General features: G+C 39.8%; 1 protein-coding gene across 5 annotated transcripts in view; it reads right to left on the reverse strand.

The window, feature by feature from the left end:
- Nucleotides 1-918: 918 nt before the first annotated feature.
- Nucleotides 919-19,107, reverse strand: part of CREB5 (cAMP responsive element binding protein 5) — a 426,750-nt gene continuing 408,561 nt past the window's right edge. For 3 of the 5 annotated variants that reach the window (XM_058446185.1, XM_058446186.1, XM_058446187.1), the window contains 3 exons: nucleotides 17,622-17,852; nucleotides 8,640-8,748; nucleotides 942-7,703 (listed from right to left, as the gene is read on the reverse strand). In XM_058446185.1, coding sequence (XP_058302168.1) covers nucleotides 7,540-7,703; nucleotides 8,640-8,748; nucleotides 17,622-17,852 — 504 coding nt within the window. In that variant the 3' untranslated portion in view covers nucleotides 942-7,539. Of the gene's footprint in view, nucleotides 7,704-8,639; nucleotides 8,749-17,621; nucleotides 17,853-19,107 lie in introns of all 5 variants that reach the window. The other 2 variants (XM_032758510.2, XM_032758506.2) reach the window with 1 other exon arrangement.

A 19,107-nucleotide genomic window follows, 5' to 3' on the forward strand; every position in this document is an offset into this window, starting at 1 on the left:
GATTTGATTGTCTGAGAAGCCAGCACGTGATTCTTGGTTCCTAGACATGGCTGGAGCATGACCTCAGGCTGCCTTTATTTCTTGACTGTTAAAATCTGCTAATTCCAAACTCACTTAAAGTGAGATTAAGTTGTATGGCCAACCCACTGTGAATATGCTGGATTAGTGACCTCAGTTGGGAAGTTGGATGGAAGAGGCAGTGGGAATGTAGTGCTGGTCTGGGAAGGAGAAAATCTGATCTCCTTTTGTCCCTAGATAATGGTGACCCTGAAAGGGTAAGCCTTGGCTTATAAGTCATGAATGAGACTGTTATCGGAAAGGGGTCCCGGTCCAGACCCCAAGAGTGGGTTCTTGAGCTTGTGCAAGAAAGAATTCAGGGCAAATCCATAAAGTGAAAGCAAGTTTATTAAGAAAGTAAAGGAAAGAAAGAATGGCTACTCCATAGACAGAGCAGCCCTGAGGGCTGCTGGTTGCCCATTTCTGTGGTTATTTCTTGATGATATGCTAAACAAGGGATGGATTATTCATGCCTCCCCTTTTTAGACCATATAGGGTAACTTCCTGTCATTGCCATGGCATTTGTAAACTGTCTTGGCACTGGTGGGAGTGTAGCAGTGAGGACGACCGGAGGTCACTCTTGTCACCATCCTGGTTTTGGTGGGATTTAGCTGGCTTCATTACTGCAAACCATTTTATCAGAAAGGTCTTTATGACCTGTATCTTGTGCCAACCTATCTCATCCACTGACTTAGAATGCCTTAACCATCTGGGAATGCAGCCCAGTAGGTCTCAGCCTTATTTTACCCAGCTCCTATTCAAGATGGAGTTGCTCTGGTTCACAGGCCTCTGACAAGACTATGTGAGGAATAGATGTCATTACCCCCAACCCCAAATTTCATCATACGAAGGTGACATATATTATTTGCATTTGAGTGCTTTATTATATTGGAATTGCAGTGATATTAACATTTGTACAAATGCACAAAATCTTGTCTCTTCTTGCTAGAAAGAGATGTAAAAATCTGACCTAGTTGAACAGTCTTAATGAACTCATTGTCCATTGGTAACAATAAATGTGTTCACGATGCAACAAAAAGCTTAACACAAAATTAAACATATTAAATGCTGCAGCAAGTATTTACATGTATGTACCCCTTTTTTTTCTCCTTCCAATAAGGAAGGTGGTTGCTTTACAAATAGACAAACAAACACAAATGCTTTGCTGTTTACAAATACAAACAACCCCAAGTCCAGAACTTAAAGTGACAGCACCTTTTTGGGACTTCCTCAGTTAACACTTACTTTACACAGTGCTAAACTTTTTTCTTTTAATTATATTTTTGGACAATATTTATATTCCAATTGTCCTAGAACATTGTGTTTGAACTGAGCTATTTTTCTGGGCCTTTTCAGAGGATCCCAAACCCTATGTCCTCTCTAGAGAGAACATTTCAAGCTTATCTGTTCTCCAAGACAGTTCTCAAAGGCAACATTCCTTTCTCTATGAGGCAGATGTGATTTAGCAGAACTTAGAAGGGAAAAAGGTGAGTAGGTTGTATTTTCTACTGGCTGCTGGTTGGGAAGGGTCCTTTCTCCTAAACCCCCTCCACTCAACACAACTGATACCTTTCATTATCTCCTGTAGTGTCTGTGGCATTGGTATTCTGAAGGAGAAAACTAGAATCTAATGAGCTTATTGTGCATAAGATTTTAATGATGTATTTAAAGCTAATTTATTCAGCTTCCACATTCTCAGTCCTGAGGCTAAATTATTCTATTGTAAAAAATCCAGTCCTATAAAGTTCTATAATATGAAGCTCAATGTAAGAATATCTTAAATGGCTTAGAAGGAGCTTTCTAGATCCTGGCTTCTAATGAGCTAGATATTGTAAGTTGGTCTTAATACAACAGTTGGTAATTATTGATTCCTTTCTGATGACAAGTTGGAAAGGTATCAGAGTGCCACTTAAGAGTATTAATCTTTTAACAAATGTTGGCAATTTGGCCTTATCTCCCACTTCAGCTGTGGTTAAATATTTTTTTTAAAAATAGACAATTTATAAGGAAAAAAATATATAAACACTCTTGAAGCAATTTGGCTACAAGCATTACATCACAACTCCACAAGAAATAGTAAAATATTTTGAATGGACATACACTTTTTCATTTTCACAACATGACGAGCTAGGTTTTTTGTTTTTTAAATTTCTTTGTGTTTGTTTTGGTATTGAATTTTACTTGTAAGTTTATTGCTGCTGTGTCATCTTATCCTACCTTAGATTATAATTGTGAAATAGAGGTGCTGTCCCTAATTATGTTACAAGGCAACATTGTATTTTTGAGACCTAGGAATGAAATCGATAGGGCCACTGTTCTTTCAGTGGCCTCAGAGAGTCTATGGCTAGGACAACAGTCAGATGTGCACCAGGGTGCACAAAAGAATAAGTCTCCTGGCTTATTCAGGACACTTTGGTTTGGAAGATGAGAGAAAATTCTTAAGTATAGCTTAGCTGCTGCCTCACATCTGTTGCATAATATAACATTTTTAAAAAACATGCTATGAATAAAGGGATAAAGAGTATAAACTATATAGTGTACTGGCTCTTCTCCTTGGCATTCCTGTAGTAGGCTTCACCTAGGCTGATGTGAGGCACAGGTCTCAGCTGTGCTACCAATGGACGCACATAAATGTACCTGGTGCAAATATCTGTAAAGTATTTTAAATGATGCCGCTCAGAGCCTTGGAGGAGGGGTGGGGGCCATTGTAAAGGAGAGCAAAGGCAAGTTTGAGGACAGAGAAGAGGTTAGAAAGAGAATAAGAGAAATACAAAGGGATCAAAAAGCTAAAGTGCAATTTTTAAATATAAATTATTTTAAAAGCAGAAAAGAGATTCTAAATTGCTACTGTTCGCATAGGCACGGTTTTATTCAAATTTAAATGGGTTGTTTCCTTTCCCTTCTCAGATATACTGCATAATGGAGCTTGAATGGCTTAAAGCTACTGCATATTGTTCGGGAAGGGACAAAAAGCACTAAGGGAGCTGAATAGTGCAAGGCTTTCTAGGAAATTGGGATGGGGTGGAGAGGCAGAGATGAAGTTGTTTTTACACTTCTACAAGAAAGCTGTTCCAGTTATAGTTACTGATTCCCTTTAGCTGAACTCTGCTTCCTAAATGAAAGAGCTTACTTTAAAAATGAAAAAAGAAATAAATGTTTTTAAAAAACTGTTCAGAATGTTGATTAAAAAATAACTCACAGAGCAATAAAAATCCTTGAAATGTCTATGCACAGAGATCTAAGCAAACATTTCCACCAAATGATGGAGAATAGCCATTTGAAACCCTGAAAAATGAAAATACACATAACTATAGTAGTTTATTATGGACTAACACTTTAAAAACAAGTAGATCCTACAGAATACTGTTCAAATGGAATGTTTAAAAATAACATTTATTAATAAATATCTTATAAAATTCTAAATTAATAGATTCCTATTCAAATTTTGCTTTGGTCCTTGAATTTCACTGTATACACACATACATACATATATATTTTCTTAGATGTTTTTTTCTTCTTTTAACCAGAAAGAAACACATTCTATCCTAATTGGATGGCTAGTTTTATAGCAGTTACCGAGGCTTAAAACTCCACAGCCAAAGGCTTGTCTGTTACCGCAGCTGGTTTATGATTTTAACGACAAACTCAACTTACACACTAAAGTTTACTTAACAGGCAACAACCACCAGAACATTCACCGTCGACATCCCTCTATCAGAATACGCTCTCCATTTTGTTTCACTGACTACATGGGATCTGAAGAGTATTTGCTCTAAGTCACCCTAATTACTATAATATATACTGTGAGCACACAAACTGCTTGTCTCCCACAGGCTGTGTTAAGACTGTGACTTGCATCCGTTGATGTGGCCGCAGGAGAGGGCTGAGTAGTAGTGTAACGGGAAAACATCCGACTTAACACTTGGCTTTCAAATTAGTACATTCATCCATGGCTGGGATTTTCACTCTACCTCTCCTGGCATCGTGGATTGAGAAATGTGTCAAGGAGAAACAATTAAGATGTGGACACCTCCATTTAAGTGAGAGTTTACCTGGTAGAAATGCTCTCAGGTGTACTTATCTGAGTGGTTAACTCCCATCACATAAGGCAGGGGAGGCACTATAGATGTTCCCAGGGAGGCTGGCAGTGACATCAGAGACAGATCTCACCGATCAAGAAAACCACACATGAATGGGGAGAGGCAGTGTGGCAGGATTTTCCCTCCTTAGGACAGGTGCTCTGAAGGCCGTGATGATTGATTCATGAACACGTGGATGGGTGACCCAGTAACTGGCTGAGGGAGGAGAATGGAGTACAAAGATATTCTCCCAAACAGGCAAAAAGTGTAGGACAAGGAGGAGGGATTTTCAGGCAGATGATTATTCTGTTGTCTGGTGACGGCTGGGCCTTTAGGTAAAAGACTTAATATCGATAAGCCAGGCGTTGGATTTGACCAATGTATCTTTCTGTTTGGAATTTCAAGAAGCACTGACAACTAGTTGGAATCTTTCATTTACTGTATTTCCATACCGTGAATGAACACACCTAAAGGCCCTGAGTAGAACAAGAAGACAGTTTATTCTAATTACATGTTGAGGCCGGTTTGCTAATGTGTGTGGTTGGTTTTCCTACTTAGCATAAAAAACAGACATAATTGAGCTATATATAATGCACATCAGTCAAACTGTCAAGCTGCTGAACGAAGAAAACTCAGGCAAGTTCTTAACTGCAGAGGCTTTCAGCCTAACAACTAAATATTTCAATCAAAAGGTGGAACAGAAGTAAACTAAACCATCATTGTAGCGACAGTCACTCCCTGGACATTCTGATATTACTAGTGGATTTTTTAAAAATCCATTTTATTAAGTGCTATGCATGCAGTAAAGAAAGAAAAATTTTTGTTTACTTAAAACAAAGCAAAACATAACATAAAAATTAAAAATTAAAAAACCCAACTAAACATTTTTAATGCACTCTTTCTCCTTTTTGTGGGGGGGAGGGGAGACAGATAGATGGTCCTAGGAAAGAATTTTGAAATATGATTTTTGATTTCAAAACAGAGATATGAATGTTAATTTCTTTTTAAAGCTGAGTCTTAAACATTTCTTAGGAAGCCAGTCAGATTAAACCATTCAGCTGTTACTGTTGGAATTTAAAAAACAACAGCTATGAATTCAGTATTTAAAATACTTGAAAATGATATGTTTGTCTAAAATATAATAGAAAATTATTTCATTTGCATTTTTTCTTTTTTTCTCTTTTCTTTTTTTGCTTTTTTTTTTTTTTTTTGCTTTTGTTTTGATTCTTCAACCATATATCCAAGTCATAGGTTTCACTGGACACTCAAAACCATCTTTTGAAAGCACTGCATACATGGAAAGATTGTTGATAAATATTGATTTAAAAAGGAAGTTATTAGATAAAACTGAAACTAGTTATATAAAAATCATGCTTCGAGACCCTCATATTTTCTTTTTTTCTCCAAAATAGATTCTTATACTATAGTGAGAGAAAAAAACACATCCTTTCCTTTTCTGAACTCTTATAAAAGCTACACCTTTTGTAAAATACTGTTCTTTTAAAACCCATGAACACACACACACACACACACACACACACACACACACACACGTTAAGAGGTCAAGCATTCAAATGGAGATGAAACACCAGCACCTGCCTAGATTGCTAGAGAGAAACATTCACCCCTGTTATTTGTGAGATGTGATATTAAAACATTAGCACAGTAGAATGGCTTGTTTCAAGGAGGCACGACTGTGGTTCAGGGACTATCTGCTTTGTATCATGGGCAAGTTCACAAAAGTTGTTGAAAATAAATCAGAATAATTCAGAAGAGTGAAGTAGGCTGGGTGCAGTGACTCACGCCTGTAATCCCAACACTTTGGGAGGAAGAAGTAGGATAGTTTGAGACCAGCCTGGGCAACATAAGAGAGACCTCATCTTTTATTTTAAAATAAAAGTAAAATAAATTAGTCAGGCATGGTTATGTGAACCTGTGGTCCCAGCTACTCAGGAGGCAGAGGTGGAAGGATAGCTTGAACTCGGAGGATGACGCTGCAGTGATCCGTGATCGCACCACTGCACTTCAGTCTGGGCAATAGGTGAGACTCTGTCTCAAAAAAGAAAAAAAAAGAGTGAAGTAGCTTGCGCCTCATCCATGGGGTTCCTTCAGCAGTCAAAGAGTGCTTAACTGTTGTGGGAAGGCTAAAAGTGCCCCTGTGGAAACACTGGGTTTTCTTTCTCTCTTTGTTTCTCCAGTAGTTAGTCTATTTTCACCCCCCAGAACAGCAAAGCTGGTTCCATAGGCTTAAGAAAAAATAATAATAATAAATCTTAGGCTATTAGCAGCTGATGATTGAACAATGTAATCTGTGTAGTGAATAGAGCCCTTCTGAATTATTATATAGTACATGGATTTTCAACGTTATAGACAGGCCATATAAAACCAGTTGCAATCCAAGGGTGTCATGTTATAGCCCCACATCAAAATTTGGACTTTCACAATCAAGGCTTACAAAGCTCCCTTCCCTAGTGTCTCCCCAGCTGGTATTCAACCGTGCTTCACTTATAACTAAACCACCTTTCATTTGCTCTGATTATTAAAAACATTAAATCAGGCACATTAAACATCTCCTGGTTACTATTTTGTGAAAAGCAAGAGTTGAATGAACTCCAGCTGTGGGTGAAGTGTAAGTGAAGCAATGGTTAGGTCCACGTTTTGGAGGTTTTTTTTTTTTTTTTTTTCTTTAAACATTATTTTCTTATTCACATGCAATGAAAGGGAAAAAAAATAAAACAGAAGGAAGTCAAAATGAAGAGTAAACAGGGAGCCTAAGAAAAAGTGGAAATGGAGAAGAAAACTGGGCATTAGCAAGTGGACCAAGAGGAGAAGGAGAGGTGAAGAGATGCTCGGTGGTATTATTTGGACATCGATGGATCTTATAATATTTTATAGTAAGAAAAAAAAGGTATGGGAAAGGCTATGTGTTTATCTGGAATTCTGGTGACACCACAGCACAAACTCAACATGAGTTAAGATGTCAAAAGATTTCCTACCCAGTTACCTTGGATCTGTCTTACTTGACATCTAGGTATACCTCATTTTGGCCATAAGCTGTGGTTTAACAAGATTCAATGTTTCAGGCAAAGGGTTGGACTGATAAGAATGAAACCATGGCTATATACAGAAAAGGTTCAGTTTATAAACAAGTAACTGGTACCAGAAAATTGGAGAAAAGCACCAAAGCGTTTCCCAAGCTGATAGATATTAATTGCATAACTCCCTTTTTTCTTATATAACTAAGTATAAAAGACAACATTTCCATAGTAACTATAAAAATGAAAGCCAGTCTTTGAAGAACTGAGGAGTCTTCCAGGTCTGAGTTAATTCTAAAAATGCCCTTAAAAGAAAGGACGCATGCTACGCTACAGCTCTTCTTGGAGGCCAGGTCTTATGGTGCATTTTAAAGAATCGGATTCAGGTCTGTTCTGTGAGTGGTGAGCTGGCTGAGGGTGGAGCTTCCTACCACCTCGCTGACCGATGAGGAAGTAGTGATGGTATTATGCTGGATGACTTGTTGCTGGGAGCAAGCTGGGACAGGACTAGCAGGAGGGCTACTCTCCGGACCTAGGGAGAAAAAAAAAGACAACACACACACATACACAGACACCAATATAGGTCTTTTTTGTATGGACTTGTGGACTCCTTAGAGAAACGGTACTAGATATTTACTTGAAATAGAAGTTGCACACATTTTCTTCTGAAAGTTAATTTCGAAACTTTATTTTCAACTGTTGTCACAATGCTATGCCTTTCCAGTTTATATCTACGAGCAAAGCCATGCTTTCTGTAGCAGTAAAATGATTTGATGTGTTTCAGTCATGGATATGTGAACTTCCCCATCTTGTCTTTTTAAATAGCCATCCATATATCAAATGTGGAAAAATACTCACATGTGGTGGGAGAATCTGTGTTGCTCAATCTAAAAAATTATTTGAAAATAAATTGACCTTCAGCCATGAATCCCTGCTCCTCCCACCATTCCTACTCAACTATTATTTAACCAACTGGCATTCCAGATGTAGAAACTGGGATCTGAAGGAAGGGATCATTTTACGTATTGGTAAACTGAGGCCAGTCACTAGCTTTTCAGCCCAGTCAGTAACATGCAGTGTTTCTGGAGGCACTGGATATGATTCACCCAAGGCCTAGTTCCCAGCCCACAGATTTCTGAAGGAGACTGCTAGGCCACTGGTACTTGGGCTTCAGCTGGCTCTTTTCTTACTGGCTGCAAAATTGGAATTTGGTATTTTTTTTGATACTTTGAAATGCCAGGGAAGGAGTAGCCAGAAATTATCAGGAGGTGGTGGGCATCGTGTTGCACAGGGGTCAGGAAAAAGGGATCCCCTTGGAAGAATAGTCTGGAAGCCACTCAAGAATTCTTGTATATCTGCCTGGAAGTACAATCTACACTTTACTTTTGCTCTTTCAATCAAATTCAGTGCAAACTTAGTGGCAAAAAATATTGGACACTAAAGAAAAGTGAAAAAATCGGCGACTTACTTAGATATCCTTGTGATTCTTTCTGCATGGCTGTTATTGGGCAGTCTTTATGTGTTAACAACAACTGTTTCAGCTGGGCCACCTCATTTTTCAACATAGACACTTCATTCTAAAAGAGATGTATTAAAACCATGTTGAGAAGACCAGAGGATACAAACCCAAAGCCCTGTGCACTTTCAACAACAAAACTGGCAAACTCTTCTGTTATGTCTAAATGACATTAAGAATACTATTTAGTGTGGTTCGCCTGAAAGTTTGTAGCTTACCTTTAATTTGGCCCTCACATTTCCCAGGGGCTTTCTGAAGAGATTAGGTTTTAACTCAAGAGCTGAACCTTATTAAAAGGCTAGACCACACCCTCAGGTGATGGGAACTGAAGTCAGGTGAGAATCCTTACTCCACACTGACTGCGTGACCCTAGGTAGATTACGTAACCCAGCTGAGCTCCAGCAACCTCTTTATAAGGTGGGGATAAGAAGAGTACATTATTTGTGTTACTGTGAGGATTAAATACAGTAATAGATGGGAAACAGAACAATACCCAGCACATACTAAGCACTTAATACATTTAACTATGGTAACCTTCACAAGCTCAGGTTGACATCCAATTGAGAATGTGAATATGAGGCACACATTGGGCAGAATTATGTGGTAGGATTTGTGGCTTCCACCTGAAATGCAATCAGAATAAGCTGACTCATCTACCATCAGATTTTCCAAAAGAAGTCTGTGTTGCTCAATCTAAAAAGAATATCTGAAAATAAATTGACCTTCAGTCATGAATCCCCGCTCTCTCCACCATCTCCTACTCAATTACTGTTCATGGGCTACTGTTGAGCAGAGCACATCCACCTGCCTGATGCCCACTGAGCAGGAGGCGTGGAAGCACACAGTACACATGTTGGTCACCTGCGGGTGGATGATGTCAGCTCAGGGTGGCAAGAGGCAATGAAGTTTTGGGCCATGATTGAATTAATTTGATTGAGTTCATTGATTATTTGGTCAATTTCGGTCTATAAAATACTCTTTCCCCCCTCAATATCAGGATATTGTGGATGGTGTGGGGTTTTCTTCTTATTTACTCATGTAATTGCCTTGGATCTCTACTTTATCTGTTAATAGTAATTCACAAAGGCATGCTCATAGCTTTGTAGAATGACGAACCTGGCACCCATTGTCTACAAATATAAACATAAAATAGATGGCGGCTCCAAGATGCTTCCACTTGATAAAAGTGGACTGTAAATGTAGTGCTATCTTGAATAAGCCATTTGAAAATTGTGATCAATAATATCCTCTCTTTGGGCAAGGTTTATTTGTGGCTGCCAGGCATTATACTTCACATGTAGGAGACTTAAAAAATGCATGCACAGAGAAAAGGACGATTAACATTGCTGTCATTAAGTTGTACCTACACTTTCAATATGAACTTGGCTTTTCAGCCATGTATTTATCACCTAGGAAAGTATGTTTGGGATTCTAGAAGTTACTCTAAAAAAAATTGAAATCTGTTTTAAGGAATATCTCCCATTTCTAAATTTCTTTGTGAAATACATTATAAGCAACCACATATTGAGTAATATTAATAACCAAATAAAAATAACAAAATAAAACAAAATAATAAAAATCTCATCTACAAATCTCATCTCATTCCCTTTCTCTTCCAAACTTTATTTTTACAAAATAAAAATGACTATTTGGGAAATTAGCCTTAATGATGAATAAATCACTTAATCAAACAAGAAAATTGCTCTTACATCTCAGAACATACAAGAAAGCAAATTGTACCTCCCAACTCCAAATGAATGTGATTGATAAGGGGCTCTGTGGAGACCAAAAGTGACCCTGTCAATTCCAGGGTCAGTGGGATAACTTACAGGACAATTTATTTTAGCCTTAAACACTAACTTCTTCCTCTTTGACTTTACACCTATCTAAATTCAGATGGCCTTCCTTCTTTTTCTCAGTTCTCCTTCTGCTCAAAATAGCACATATAAAAGAAAGTCACTTCTAGACCATCATATGAAGGCAATCTCTGGTTAAAAAAAAAACAAAACAACCAAACAAAAACAAAACAAAAAAAGAAACAGAGATGTGTTTATGTGTGTGTGTGTGTGTGTGTGTGTGTGTGTATTTGCTTCAGAAGGAAATGTCATGTTATTTGCATTTAGACTACAGAAATAACACTTTTCTGAAATCAAAACTGCTAGACACCTTGCACCCTGAGTAGAAGCTCCCAGCTGCAGATAATGTAAACAATGGATCTTAGAAAATGGAATCAAGTTCCAATTTCTAGTGAATCCACACTTTTCTACCTAGAAAACAACAAACAAGAAAAGTATTAAAAACAAAACTGGCGGCTGGGCGCGGTGGCTCACGCTTGTAATCCCAGCACTTTGGGAGGCCGAGGCAGGTGGATTACAAGGTCAGGAGATTGAGACCATGGTGAAACCCCGTCTCTACTAAAAATACAAAAAATTAGCCGGGCGTGGTGGCCGGCGCCTGTAGTCCCAGCTACTCGAGAGAGGCTGAGGCAGGAGAATGGCATGAACCCGGGAGGCGGAGCTTGCCGTGAGCCGAGATTGCGCCACTGCACAAAACTGGGTTCTCTTCTTATACTTTTGGAAGAGAAAACACCCCTGCCTGTGGCCATCTTGGAGAGGTTGAATTTAGTCTCCGTTTCTTCCCCCGCTATGTCCTGGGCAATGAAACCCTTTCTTGGCAGCATTTGATCTCCCAGGCACAAAGTGTTCATTGCCCCTTCCCTAAGAAAACACTCAATTCTATTCTCTGGGTTTCTACAGTTAGCAAAGAGCTAACTGCCTATGATATTTGGCATGCCCCAAACAGTTTCACAATAAATTTTTGCTTTCATAAGGCTGTTTTATTATAAAAAGAGCACTAGTCAGCACATGTGGTGCCCTGGCCTGTCACCAAAACCCCATACAAAGTATATGACTTTGGTGGCATTTAGTCTATGAACAGCAAAACACTTTATTAATAAAGCAATGTTGTAAGTACAGAGACCAAAGGCCTGCGTGTTGAGGATCTGTAAAAATGCAGAACCCTGAGAATACTGAGACAACTAACCATCATTTAAAGATATATGTGAATATGAACATATTCTTTTTTCTTTTTTATTGTTATAGAGACAGGGTCTTGCTATGTCATCCAGGCTGGACTACAGTGGCACCATCATGGTTCACTGCAGCCTCTACCTCCTGGGCCCAAGCAATCCTCCCACCTCAGCCTTCTGAGTAGCAGGGACTAGAGACATGTGCCACAATGCCCACCTAATTTTAAAAAATGTTTTGCAAAGATGGGGTGTAGCTATTTTGCCAAGGCTACTCTTGAACTCCTGGCCTCAAGTGATTCTCCAGCATCAGCCTCCCCAAGTGCTGGGATTACAGGCATGAGCAACTGTGCCTGGCAGGACATATTTCTTAATGTAACATGTTAATAATTATTTAGCCATGTTATTGTGGGAAAATGAACACCAATTAATGTCCTCAGTAGAGAAGGGCAATCAGCTTCTTGTTTATACCATATACACATAACTACGATGCTGCAAGGACTAAATAAAGGCCCAATAACCACATAAGCCATAGAAATTCATGGGGCAGCATCCAGTAGGAAAAGGAGAGTTGAGAATAGGGTTTGAGCTCCCAAGCTGCCATGCCAACCAACTATAAAACACGATGGTTGAACTACTTCTCTAAGTTCCTTCCAGAAAGAATTTTTTTTGTATTCTACAAGCAATTCTGTGTCACCTTCTATTGAGACAGCAAATTACCCAATTATCTAATGAAAGATTCAATCTTGACTTTTATTCATTACTTAGCTACTTTCAGTATGCTCAAATATGCTTATAATTCAGGTCTTATCTTTCATAAGGGAGCCAGTTCTAGCACCTCTTATGCTTCCAAATCTTAGTAGGATAGATTCCAAAGCAACATTTATAGTTTCATTTTAGAGCAGAATTTTCTATGTCCATTTATGTGTCCATATTACTGAGAGAGCGTCTATGGAGCCTTCATTATATTTCATAAGGGGCCTTTGGCTTAAGAAAGGTCAAGAATCACTATCCTAGAGAAAGAAGAATGAATTGTGTGCTGTGCACATGCATAATAATCATCTTAAAGATTCCATAGTGAAAGACTGATTAGTGTAGGAAATGCACAAATACTAGACTATATTTTAAGTAAAAGCCCTTTTCAAGGGAACATAAGTGGAATCACCTTGAATTCATTTTGGAAGAGAACAACCAGATAGCAAATGTTTCAAAATGCATAAAAGAAATCAAATGTGGCCTGGAAGTCTAGTAGGGAAATAAAAACCAGGCCTTCTGGAGGCATTTTCTTACTCTGAATTACCTTGCTTTATAAATTGAGGAAAATCACCATTTTGTATTCCCCTATGTAGGTTATAATCAGAGTTTTAGGTCTTAATATAAAAGTACTTTGTAAATACAAGGTATTAATAATATGTATTGATTGTCTGGTGGAAATCAACTCTTCATTTTTTCATTTTTCTAAATGAATTTGAGTTTGCTCCTCTAAAGCAGTTAGCTGTTTAGTGACTGTAAGACAGTTGGACTGATCTATTATTTTTAAACCCATAGTTTGCCTTGGGATGAAGCAGCACTCCACAGAGATATTCAATACTACAAAAACATACTTTAAGCAAGCACTCCAACAAGTCCCTAATAGCTACATTTGCAGTGTTCAGCTTTGGGGATGTCATTATTTATATGATAAATCCTCAATGCTTTTTGTTGTAAGCAGTAGTTTGTGCCAAAAAAATAATTATCATCAAAATGGGCTCTACAATATACCCTCCCCCAGCTTTTTTGTTTTGGTAGATTAGCTGAGACCAGGTTTGGTTCACTCTGAAACAAAGAACTTTCAATTTGTCAAGCAACAGTTCCCATCTGGCCTATTCGCTTGCCAAGTCCCAGACCTGGGCTCATGTGTCCAAAATTTCAGCAGCAACTTAGACCATGTGTCTTTGCACTAAAAAAGAAAAGCAATTATTTCCATGGGTGACCAGATGATTTCCATATCCTTTACTGAACACAGACATTCTACTGAGTACCACATCAGCAGTCGATGAATTTAGAGCTGATCTTAGTCACTTAGTATCAGAAAAAAGAACATGGATTTCTTTGGCTTACAGAGTTTCCAAAATAGAAGATCACAAAGAAGTGGGTTAGGTCAACAGGAGACTTCCCTGAGTCCTCATTCTGCCACCTACTCGTTGTGTGACATTAGGGAAGACCCCCCATTTCCCTAACCTCAGTTTCTTTCTCCATAAAATGTCAGATTAGGTGGTTTCTAATATTTTCCCCAATTCCTATACCTTTTTTGACCTCTTGGGCAGAGATGTGTTGTGAGACTAGGAAATGAAGTCTGGGAGTTTGATTTTGTTTTCTTAGGTCTGGTTTTTCCAATCTGAAATGCTGCAGCCTAACTAGAGGGTTCTATGCTGGAAAACAACTCAAAAGTGGCAGCTGGCCATCCAGACCTTGGATATTCCATTTGGCTGGAGTTTGTTTGCTTAGCACCTTCCATTTTTGTTTACTTAAAATTTGGCTCACTGGTCCAGCCTCAAGAGAGACACCTTTTTCTTTTGACAAAGGTCCAGTGAGAGGGAAAGGGTCATTCAAAGGTAGCGGAATCTGCAGCATCCTCTCCAGCATCCCAGGGCCTGATGCAGGACACTCAGCTTCACAGAGAACACTGGGCGGTTGTGGCTTCTGTCCCTCCAAGGCAAAGCAGTGGTTGGAAAATATCAACAATTTAGTCTGTTCAGAGACTGTCCCTTTTTTGGGTACTGTTTTAACTACCAAAAGATATTGGTGCCTGTTACATGAACTCAGTAGGATTCTTTATTTCTGGTTTTGGGAGCTAGAGTTCTAGTTTCTTTTTTTCCTTAGCCATTTGGCTCTAAACAAATGTGAAAAAAAAAAATCAGTGCATTAGGGTCTAGCAAAGGGTAAATTTACCTTGTACGTTTTGTAAAAGCAATCATAAATATGCATATGCCAAGTCACGAACACCTCTGGCCTCAAAGTCAGTGGACAGCTTTACTTTCCTGGCTCTCTGCTATGATCCCTCCATGTTTGCATGCATTAGGATCATATACCCTGAAGGAATTCTGCAAGGACTCGTTTTAGTTAAAACGGATTTAAAGCCTTGGCAGCTGATATGTGCCAGCTGGCTATTTTTGGCTCCTTCATCTAAGCAGTGGTTCACAACTAAGGCTGATTTTGCCACCCAACCTCCCTTCCCAACCACCACCAGGGGACATTTGGCAATGTTTGGAGACTCTTTGGTTGTCATAGTTGGAAGATGTGCTCCTGATATATAGTGGGTAAAGTCCAAGGATGCTGCTAAATAGCCTGCAATGCACAGGGCACAACAAAGAATGATCAAGCCCAGAAGTCAATAGGGCCAAGATTGAGAAAACCTACATGTTTGCATCATCCTCCTGCAGACCTCAGAAATGGTGGCAAATTCCTGGGGTTCCCCCCACTTCAGTTATTGCAGAACCACTGCGGTAATATTTACTAGGTTCACATATACAAGAACTTTTATTTACTTAACATGCTTGTGCAAATTAACTCAATTTTGAATGATTTAGCCTTCTTACTAATATCTTTGAAACTGCAGATTTGATCTTCTATTTTTCAATACACATCAAAATTAAAATATGATTATTAATATTAAAAATGCTTGGCTGGGCATAGTAGCTCACATCTATAATCCCAACACTTTGGGAGGCCAAGGTGGGAGGGTTGCTTGAGCCCAGGAGTTTGAGACGAGCCTGGGCAACATAATAAGAAGACCTTGTCTCTAGAGAGAAAAAAAAAATTAGCCAGGCATGGTGGTGTGCACCTCAGGAGGCTGAGGTAGGAGGAACACTTGAGTCCAGGAAGTCAAGGCTGCAGTAAGCTGCCCTCCAGCCTGGGCAATGGAGTGAGGCCCTGTCTCAAAAAAGAAAAATGCTTAACCACATTCTACCTAAAAGTTTCTCAGATACTACCGTGCCTGTCAGATTCTACAAGTGGCTTTAAAGGTGGCTGAGTCCAGCCATTTCTCTGGTGGCTTGACTCCCTGCAATCACATCCTTGCCAAGTGGTCAAGCAGCCAATTCTTAGACACTTCAGCAATGAGGAATTCATTCATTTATTTAACAAATGGTTACTGAGTGTAGACACTATACTATAAACAGGGGAACCCATTCATTTATTCAACAAATAAGTTGCTGAGTGTAGACACTACACTATAAACAGCAGATAGATAGATAGTGGGCGGAGGGAGTAGTAAGAGACAGTCCCAATCTTCCCGCAGCATACAAGTTAGTGGGGGAATCATTATCTTATTTTCCTCAAATCTGCTATATGTTTCCCAGTTTCTTTCTCATCATGTCTATCACAAAAAGAATGACACACTTAGGGGGAAAAATGAACATCCATAAATTATGAAATTCAGGCCCTCATACAACACATGCTTTCCTTATATACCTTCAATTTGTACACTGGAAGCCCCACGCCGTCTCCATTTAATGAAACTGAATATGCAAAGGCTTTGAGGTTTGGCACCCTAACTGTTCCTTTCTAAGGATGCACAGAGAACTAGGTGTGGGAAGAAGATAAAAGTGACCTACCAATGACTAGCCATTAAATCTTTTTATTTATTTATTTATTTATTTGAGAGAGTCTCACTCTGTTGCTTAGGCTGGAGTACAGTGGTGCGATCTTGACTCATTACAACCTCTCCCTCCTGCATTCAAGCCATTCTCCTGCCTCAGCCTCCTGAGTAGCTGGGACCACAGGTGTGCACCACCATGCCCAGCACATTTTTTTGTATTTTTAGTAGAGACGGGGTTTCTGCACCTTGGGCAGGCTGGTCTCAAACTACTGGCCTCAAGTGATTCAGCCACCTCCCAAAGTGATCAGCCTCCCAGAGTGCTGGGATTACAGGTATGGGCCACTGTGCCCAGACCCCATGAACTCTTAAAATGCAGTCTCCCTATGTAGGGTAATTTCCTCCCTGCCCCACTCTCTTTGGTCATTCTCTCAGCTTCTGGAAGCACTGGAGTATAATCCGCAACTCTTAATGTGATCCCTGGACCGTGGATCACATACATGTCTATTTACTTGCCTTTTTTTTTTCTGCTAATAGTGCACATATTTTTAACATTAGAACAAATGCTCTGAACTGCATCATTATAAACTATAAAGTCTGTTGGAGAAGCCCGGGTAGTAGAGTTTCTTCCTTTTCTCTTAGACACTCCCAGACGCTTCTGTGCCTCATTATAAAATCTCCCCAGTGAAGCCATTCATAAAAAGCAAAAATTATGCAAGACTCAAATCTTGGTGAGTTGGCAAATGAGATGAAAACATGCCTTTTCTTTCAGAGCTACATAATGACCATCAACCTTTCTTTCTTCCATGAAACAAAAATAGAGATAATCAAGTATAAGCCAAGGCAACCCCCTCAACCTAGTGAATATAATGAAAAGCTCCTTTTCAGTTGAAGGTTTTTTATGGGCCAGGTACTGGGCAACTGCTTTGGAGACATTAGTTTGTTTATTGCTCCTAACGTAACAACTCTATAAAGTTATTATTCCCATTCTATAGCGGAAGAAACTGAGAGCCAGAGAGTTAAGCCTAGCAAGTAATTGCTGAACCAGGGTTTGGATCTCTGTCGGATTAAAGCCTGTGCTCCCAGCCCTACAGCTTAGTGGGGTAGGTCCCCCCTTCTCAGAGCTTTGTGGGCAAATTGATTGAAAACTGAATGGTTAATTTTGTTTTGTAGAGTGTCCCGGAATTAATAAAGCTCGAGGAGTGGGGCTGCGGCTCCTCTGTGGACTAAGTGTGTGGTATCACTGCTTAGATCAACAACTGCCTGTCAGGGCCGGAAATAACCGTGGAGCAGAGGGCCTTTGAGTCCCGGGGAAAGACACCGTGGGCTGCACCTGAAGCTGCATGTTTGTCTGGGTGAGTTCTTCTGCTTTCTTTTCCAATGACATCACCCAGACCTTCCTCTTCTGTCTGCAGCGGGTGGCAGCTGCCCGGTTCCGTTCCAGAAATTTCCGCCGCCTCTCATCGGGATCCTCGTCTACCACCCTTCGCCGGCGCCCCCCTGTGGGCTGGGGTGGCTGTATTGTCTGGGTTGGCTGCATCTGTTGTGTTGCTGGTGAAACCTGCTGGGACAGAGAGGGAGGAGGTGTTGGGGATAGGGAAGGACGTGTTAGGTAAGGGAAGAAGCCCAAGCTGATGTTAAAAAGCAAAGCACAGAAAGTCTATCTATCCCTTCAGTCGGCATATGAGACTTGCCTCCTATGAATGAAATAGATGATGAAATCACACTCATGAAAGAAAAGAAAAAGCGTCACTGACCTATATTCTATGATGTGTTGGCAAGATATAGGAATGACTTGTGAAAAGATGTAGTCAGATGAATTTTTCCCTGACAGGCATTTGGCCGAATCATGGTAGAGGAAACATTTATTTTTCTCCTTCAACTATTAAAAATGTTTTACTGACAGTGTGTTTAAAAACTTTAAAGTAAGGGCCAGGTGTGGCGGGAGGATCACTTGAGGCCAGGAGTTTGAGACCAGCCTAGGTAACATAGCAAGACCCTGTCTCTACAAAAAAAAAAAAAAAAAAAAAAAAAAAAAGGAAAAATTAGCCAGGCCTGGTGGCGCATGCCTGTAGTCTTAGCTACTCAGGAGGCTGAGGTGGGAGGCTTGCTTGAGCCTAGGAGGTTGAGGTTGCCATGAGCTATGATTGTGCCACCGCACTCCAGCCTGGGCAACAGAGCAAGACCTTGTCTCTAAAAACAAAAACAAAAACAAAAACAAATGAACAACTTTAAAATAGCCAATGTATGGCTACAGGGTGAAAACAGAAAGGTCAGGGTTATTATCACAATATGGATGACTCATCTGTCATCTGCAGAACACCTCTGAGCAGGTTGTAGGCTCCTTTCATTCTAATAGTGGTAAAATTGTGTTCCTAACACACCTCTCGGACATCGTTGCCACTGTCACTCCTATGAAAAGAAGCCCATGAAGCCAGGAAAGCAGATGAAATCCTATTTTGACTATTTCACAGTTCTTAATGCAGAGGACTAGCTGGACCTGCACACTCCAGCTGGGCCTGCCTGCCCCTCAGAGCGCTCACCAGGGTGAAAGGAGATCCAGGAGAGCTTTCTAGGTGATTGGGAAGCTGGGCCTTTGAAAGCATTAAATTGATGCCTGAAGCAGCACTGAGCCCTGTCACACTCTGTGTATGTGAGATAGTGAGAGTTGCTTGTGCATTACCATACAGTTACATTAGAAGGAAATCCTAAGAGTGGCAAAGCACTTTATTAAAAAGTTTTACTATGCTTATAGAGTCCTTGCAAGGTCTGTGTCGGACTCAGCAACATCTAAGGCTTGGAGACCCCCACACATAGAG

This window comes from Hylobates moloch, unplaced genomic scaffold (assembly GCF_009828535.3).
Source record: "Hylobates moloch isolate HMO894 unplaced genomic scaffold, HMol_V3 SCAFFOLD_1, whole genome shotgun sequence".
NCBI lineage: Eukaryota > Metazoa > Chordata > Mammalia > Primates > Hylobatidae > Hylobates > Hylobates moloch.